Source organism: Lipotes vexillifer, unplaced genomic scaffold (genome assembly GCF_000442215.2).
Source record: "Lipotes vexillifer unplaced genomic scaffold, Lipotes_vexillifer_v1.1 scaffold322, whole genome shotgun sequence".
NCBI lineage: Eukaryota > Metazoa > Chordata > Mammalia > Artiodactyla > Lipotidae > Lipotes > Lipotes vexillifer.
In genome coordinates, this window is record NW_006776528.1 from 460,821 (window position 1) to 468,104 (window position 7,284).

The 7,284-nt window shown below is 61.4% G+C and overlaps 1 protein-coding gene across 1 annotated transcript in view; it reads left to right on the plus strand.

Moving 5' to 3' along the window:
• The window catches only part of B3GAT1 (beta-1,3-glucuronyltransferase 1), a 5,766-nt gene extending 4,094 nt beyond the window's left edge, over positions 1-1,672 (plus strand). Inside the window, 3 exon segments of the mRNA XM_007450393.1 lie at positions 1-54; positions 482-778; positions 1,586-1,672. The exon segment at positions 1-54 is cut by the window's left edge and continues 27 nt beyond it. Of these exon segments, the coding sequence (XP_007450455.1) occupies positions 1-54; positions 482-778; positions 1,586-1,672 (438 nt within the window).
• The last annotated feature ends 5,612 nt before the right edge of the window (positions 1,673-7,284 follow it).

A 7,284-nucleotide genomic window follows, 5' to 3' on the forward strand; every position in this document is an offset into this window, starting at 1 on the left:
GTCGTGTACTTCGCGGACGACGACAACACCTACAGCCTGGAGGTCTTCGAGGAGGTGCGCGCTCCGGGGACGTATGGGGCCTGGGGAGGGTGGGGCACCGGCGCGGCCTTCAGCCCCCGCTGGCGAAGGGGGAGGAGCTCGGCCTTGGCCGCAGCCCTGGCTTCCGGGCACTGTCTGCACGAGGGCTTCCAGTGGGGGACAGGGGAAGGGGGTTACCTGTCGACTCTCTGAATGTCCTCCGGGCCTGGGAGTCACGACAGTGGTGGGGAAGGGAAGGAGTCATTTCAGACTCTAAATTGGGGAGACAGAAGTTTTGCAGCAAAGGACAACGAGGGCAGGTCACGTGACAAGGCGAGTATCAGCTGGTTGGAGGGGTGGCCTTGCCCACAGCCCAGGCGTGCTCCTCCGCGATGCCCACCCCGAGCAGCCCGGGTGCCCCGACTCCCATCCCTGCACAGGCGCCCTGACTCTTCTTCTGTAGATGCGCAGCACCAGGCGGGTGTCCGTGTGGCCCGTAGCCTTCGTCGGCGGCCTTCGGTACGAGGCCCCGAGGGTCAACGGGGCCGGGAAGGTGGTCGGCTGGAAGACTGTGTTCGACCCCCACCGGCCGTTTGCAATAGACATGGCGGGATTTGCGGTCAACCTGCGGCTCATTCTGCAGCGAAGCCAGGCCTACTTCAAGCTTCGCGGCGTGAAGGGAGGCTACCAGGAAAGCAGCCTCCTGCGAGAACTTGTCACCCTCAGTGACCTGGAGCCCAAGGCAGCCAACTGCACCAAGGTAAGACCCTCAGCAGAGCTGATAGCTGTAATGCAAGCTTTCTCCCAGCCCACAAAGCCCTCCCTCTAGATCAGGGAGAAGGAAATAGGGCCCCAAACAGCCTGCGAAGGAGAACCAGCCTCCCAAGACGGCAGTTTATCGCCCTTCACGAGCCACCGTGATGGCAGGTGGGGGAGCAGGCAGGGGCGACCGGCGAGACAGAGCCCAGGACTGAATCCCCTCCCTCACCTCGAAGCAGCTGGGCTCCACGACCCTCCTGCCAGACACACCTCCATGTGTGCACACACATGCACAGACACGGGCACACATATACATATGCATGTGTGTGCATGCATGCACGCATGGAACATACATGGGCGTGCATATGCACAACACACAGGCACGCGTATACATGTGTTCATGCACGCGCACGCGCGCGCGCACACACACACACACACACACACACACACACACACACACACACACGCTGCTTCTATTTTGGACTTCTCCAGCCAGGGCCTGGGCTGTCACTTAGCTGAGCTGAAGGTCTCAGAACTCTCTCTCCCTCTGGACCCATCAGGAAATGCAGGGGAGGATGAGAAGCAAGAGGAAACCTTGAGACCTGTTTGTCTCTCCTGTAGCTGTAGACTGTTTCCAACAGATATTTTGAATGCAGCCTATGTACAAAAAGCAAAACTGAGGGGGTAGGTAGAAATAAAGAACAATGGAGAAAATCTTGCTGGAACAAGGGCAGAAGGAGAGGGGACAGGGGTGGGAGGGCGAGGTCAGGGGCCTGCCCCATGTGGTCTCACGTCTCTGAACACACAGATCCTGGTCTGGCACACACGGACTGAGAAACCGGTGCTGGTGAACGAGGGGAAAAAAGGCTTCACTGACCCCATGGTGGAGATCTGAGCCCCAGGACACAGGTAGGGGGATGCAGGCAGGTGACGCACTGGGCGGGCCACCCAAGCTTGGATGCAGAGTAAATCTGCCAAGGCTTTTCCTCTTAGTCTTTAATCGTGAAGGTCAGAGCAAATGCCCCATGGAGTGGAGGAGGCATCGCTGCAGTCGACAGGAGCCAGCCTCCCCCCACGGCTGGGTGGTTCTACCACCAGCTGCTTGGAAGGCCTCACCTTCCAGGCACCGCCTGGTGACAGCTCCCTGTCATCGCCACTGTTATCCTGGCCACCAGCTGGTCCCCTTATGAGGCGCTGCTGTGTGGACCCGCCCAGGCTCTGTCTCCTGCAGGTTCCTCCTCCGTCCTGGTGAAAGCGTGGACCGAGGAGCCTGGCCTGACTCCCAAGCTACCACTTTCCTCGGTTTGACCTTTCTTTCTGTAAGCCTCAGTTTCTTCATCCGCAGAATGGGTTGTTGAGGCACCAGGAACAGTCTGGCACATAATAAGTCCTGCCTAAGTGTTGCAATTTTTATTTGTTTGATTTTTTTTTGGCCGAGCCACGCAGCACGCAGGATCTTAGTTCCCCAACCAGGGATCGAACCTATGCCCCCTGCAGTGGAAGCACAGAGTCCTAACCACTGGACCGCTGGGGAAGTCCCTTTATTTGGTTAAAACCCTGTATTGCAGTAGGTCACAGGCTTCATCTGTGTTTTAGAGGCAAAGGAATGAGGTTGAGTAAAGCTGAAGTGAATTGTGCCAGGTAATTGGCAAAGCCAGGAATTTTCTATGAGCTACTCTGTGATCTCATCAGAGGTGGGAGCTCAGACAGTGGGACACCCCTCTGTCCTCTGGCCTTGGAGTCAGGCTGCAGCTTCTGTATCACCTGGGCAATGGCCCTGCCCACAGGGGACCACAGGGGGTCTGCTTATCTTGTCCCCTGAACTTAGAAAATCACCTCCGCCGCTGCCACTGAGATTGTGTCAGGACAGAGCATCACTCCCTGCCTCTCCCGCTCCCGGCCTCTCAGTGGGGACCTGGGGGTGGGCTCTGCGGAGCCCCTGGGTGACGCTTCAGGGGCCCAGGATCCAGCGGCTCCCTCACGCCTCCCCCATTCTTCTCCGCCTCACAGGAGTTCCCTTCTCAGACCTGCTCCTGGCCACCTGTGTTCCCCACGCAGGTGGTCCCTGAGGCGGACTCCTGTGGAATCGCCGTCACCCTCCTTTCTACTCTGGGGCCTTCAGAGAGACCAGCCTGATGCCAGGACAAAGGACAGAGACCCTAAAGCACAGAAACCCCAGACCTGTTGTTCTGTTCCATCTGCCCTGGCAGGGCCGGCCGGGGCAGACACCATGGGCCCCAGGCCCGGGAGTGATGCCAGGCTGGGAGGGGGCAAAAGACCCCGGCAGTCCAGCAGAGGGCTCCCCGGCTCCCCCTAGAGGCCCCACGACCACACAGGACACCTGGCCAGGGACTGCGGAAGACGGCAAGCAGCCCCCACCCCCGGCATCGGGAACGAGCTGCTCCGAGGAGATGCAGCCCCTCCAGCCGGCTTTCCTCTGGCTCCTGCTTGCGGCGCATAAGGCTGTCTGTGCTCCCGGCAGGCGGCCAGCCCTGTGTGCGTGGAGCCAGGCTGCCAGCAGGCTGCCCTCCCCATACCTCAACGTCATGGAGGGAGCAGAGCACCCTCCCCGGCTCTTGTCCCAGCGCAAGGAAGGAGGTGGGCCCTCCACCCAGCACAGGGTATAGACCACCAGGCACCTCCCCAATGGCCACTGGGCTCCGGGCCCCTCGCCTGGGCTGGGACTGGGGAGGCAGGAGCCCCCAACCCAGAGCCATGAGAACCACAGGCCTCAGGGGCTCGAGGGAGCAGGTGGGCCAGGAAGAGAGAGGAGGGGCCCGGGCGGTCCCAGGGCTCCTCCCTGCCCCTGGCTGGGGGACTCTGGATTAGCAGAGGGATTTACGGAGGGGGGCAGAGATGATCTGGACCCTGAGGGCAGGATACCTGAGCACACACTGCTTTGGAAATCATGCGATTTACACACCAAGTGGGAAGTAAAACCTCCCTTCTCCCTAAACTGAGGGCCCGAAGAGCAAGCCGGCCGCATGTCCAGCCGCCCCTCCGCCCCAGAGAAAGAACCGCACGTGGCCCTCAGCCAGGAGAGGTGCCTGTCTCCCGGGCTTCCCGACGGGGGCCGGCCCTCCGCCGGTCTCCATTCACACTCCTGAGCGTTGGAAGCACAATTTTTCTCCCCTGTGGAGGCAGAGGAAGGGCCTGAGCCCGCTGAACAGGTGTTTACTTTTAACCGCTAATAGCCCTGACTCCGCTTAGACTCACGGGATGGGTCTGCGGGCCATGGAGAGCCCACTCCTGGGTGCATGGGTGGGTGGGCAGTGGGCCGCAGCCCAGCGATCTAACATTCATGGAGTATCGGCTGCCTGTTTTTGAAGTGGATTTAACTCCTCACCATAGTCACGAAATCTTCGAGGGAGAGCCCAAGTCCCTGAGGGCCCTGAGCCACCTGCAGGACGTCCCACACCCACGGTTGCCTGGGAACCACCTGGGAACCAAGTGGGTGGCGGGGAAGGGAGGGTGGGCGAGGGCGGGCACCGTCCAGCAAGTGAACTCATGCAGGGCACTACTCTGCCTCACTCTCTGGGACCAGCCCCAAACGCAGGGTCAGCTTGGCTGGGCTTGGGCCACCTTGGCCCGAAACCCAGGGCTCGTTTTCAGGAAATTTGATAACGAACGACAACATGGGTTCCTCTTTTTTTTTTTTTTTTTTTTTTGGCAGATGCTAGTTCTATTGTTTTCACTTAATATCCTCTCTTAGCTGCATGTGTATTTATTTATAATTATAACCCTGATGGACTGCAGCTTTCACCTTCATTGGGAATGAGTTTGCTATGAATCAGAATTGGGTCCGTGGCTAGTTTGTTTTCCAAACGCAGTCTGTTCCCTGCTCCCCCCGCCCCACATACAGGAGCGAGGTGGGGGCCGGAGTCCGGAGGACAGAGACGGGGAGGGTGGGGCCCCCAAGCTGCATTATCGGGTTTGTTTTAATTTAACTGTATTTAATTTGTTTTGAAATTAAAAGTCAAATATGGTTTTTAACAGTCTTAATCCTCCTCAGCCCTGCCTTAGTTTTCCTCATTCATTTAACCGTCCAACCTGTACTATCAGGTGCCTTGGGGGGGACAAGCCTTGTTCCCGGCACAGCACAGGGCCGTGGAAGCCAGACCTCTGCCTGCCCGGGGTTGCCTTCCCCGGAGAGGACACAGATGCCCAGGGCCAGGGTGCTCTGACAGCCGTCATCAGTTCCAGGGTGACGGATGAGGCAAGCAGGGCGGAGTGCAGCTGGGGAGGTGCTGGCACCCCACCTGGGCCGTCAGAAAGGCCTCCCTGGCCAGGTGGCCTCCGAGCCAACGACGTGCTGAGAACTGGGTCCAGGAAAGAGAAGCTCCCCCCGCAGGAGAGTGCTTAGCTAACAGGCCACTGAGGGCAGCTGACTGGGGGCGGGGGGGTGGGTCACACATGGGAGCAGGGGGCACAGACACTGTGCTCTGGAACCAGGGCGAAGCTTGCAGCTAGGGAGTGAAAGAGAGGCTGTCGGAGGGTTTGCAGCAGAGGACGGACCCAGTCTAACCGGCCTTTTAGAAAAGGCGCTCGCTTCCTGTGTTGCCAACAAACAGGACTCGGGCAGGCGGCCCGAGACAACGGTGAGTCGGACGAGGCGCAGCCCTGACGAGAGGGCAGTGGGCGGGCTCTGGACACGGGTCAGGGGCTTGCTGGTGGGCTGGACGTGAGGTGCAAGTACAGCCACGAGTAACCAAGACAGAAGAGAACTGTGTCCACTGCTCCGGGCGGACTGCAGGGGACAACGTGACAGTAAGTTTGGGGTCATGTGCTTGTTACACTCACAGGAGAGGTGAGTGGATGGTGGTGCCTGGAGCCCCGACGGGGATGAACGTGGGAGAGAACGAGTGTGGAGACTGCTGCCAAGGCCCATGGGCGAGGCCTCCACGCTGAGTGAAGGCAGAGGCGGCCTGGGAGCAGCCTGAGACGCCCAGCACTGAAGAGGCCGGAGTGACGAGGAGGGCATTCCCTGCCAAGGTGCTTGGACAGGAAGCTGGGGTCACTGGGCAGATAGGTTGGCCCAGGGACCTCACCCAGGAAGGGCCGCGCGTCTGCGAACAGGTGGGTGTGGAAAAGCAACGCCAGGGGACTCTTCATGACACAGACGGCGTCACCCTGAGTCTTCCAAACCCGAGCTCCGTGCACACTCGCCAGTGGAAGCCCCCCATGCGCTTCGTGGGACGCGGCATAAGCCAGGCAGGGTGGCTCGGCGGCCAGGCTGGCCCCGTCCACAGAGCCCGCTCTCACCGCCCAGCCCCGGGCTCCCCGTTCAAGGCGGCACAGGAAGAACTGGTGAGTTTGGATGAGATCAGGGACTGGGACCCCCAGCCATGGTCCACCAGCTTCGCTTCAATAAGCCCCACTTCGCTGCCCCCAGCGGGACCCTTGGGCCCAGCCCCGTGACCATCCGCCCTTGACCCGGCTCCACTCTTCGGCCCAGGGGCTGCACACCACTGCCCCCGTGCAGACCGCTCCTAAGCCAAGCATGGGCTCCCAGCCGTGGGGAGGAGGGCGCTGCTGGAAGGCTCTCAGCCTGCTGTTCCCCACCCGGTCCCCCCTCCCGGAGGAATCCGCTCGTCCACGTGGACTATGAATGGAGATCGTCCGTTTGTGGCAGGATCCAGACGTCGCTGGGGAGGCATACTCAGCACTGCGGCCAGCGCACGTGCCGCTACTGGCCACCCAGCACGGCCCCACCCTGCCCACCACACCGCAACGGCACGGCGACGGCCGGGCTAGCCATGTGCCCGGCACAAGCGGGGTCAGAGAAACACCACCAAGGAGGATGAGATGCAACTCTGTGGCTTTACCGCATTTCAAGGCAGCAAACCTGAGCCCTGACACGGGACTCATCCCATGGGGGCTTGCCCGGGGTCTGGACAGACAACTGGAAGGAAGGCTGCCCCTCCCCCGCCGCCTGGCTCAGGGCGGGGACCCCGGGACCCCAACACTCCTGCCCAGGCCCCTGCGGCCGCACCTTGTGCCCGCAGCCTCCTGGACCCTCCGGAGCAGCTGCCTCTCCTCCTGGGCTGGCACTGCCCCTCACGGAATGAGAGGGAAACACGTTGTCTTGGGAGGTAAGGCCCAGCGTTCCTGACCGTCAGAGGCGATCTGAGCGGGGTGGAAGGGGGCCGGGGTCCCTCCACCGGACCGACTTCCTCCCTAGATGGCAGAGAAGGCTAGCCCAGGTGCCCCCACCCTCCACAAATGGTGACGCGCCCCCCAGCTCAGAAACGGGGCCCACGGGGACACTCAGAGCAGACTGTCCAGGAGCTGTGCCCCACTCACCCCCACAGGGGACAGTCCCAGCCAGACCCCCCATCCCGCCCGCGGGAGCAGCGAAGGCGGACGGCTGCTGCCGGGAAGCTCTTCGGGGCGGGGCCCTCCCTTGCCCCCAACTCGCTTCTCCGGTTGTGCAAGGGAGGGTCTGGACTGCAGCCGTGGGCAGGAAGGAGGGCCTGCTGCTGCCCCGCCAGGAGGCCTGGGGGCTAC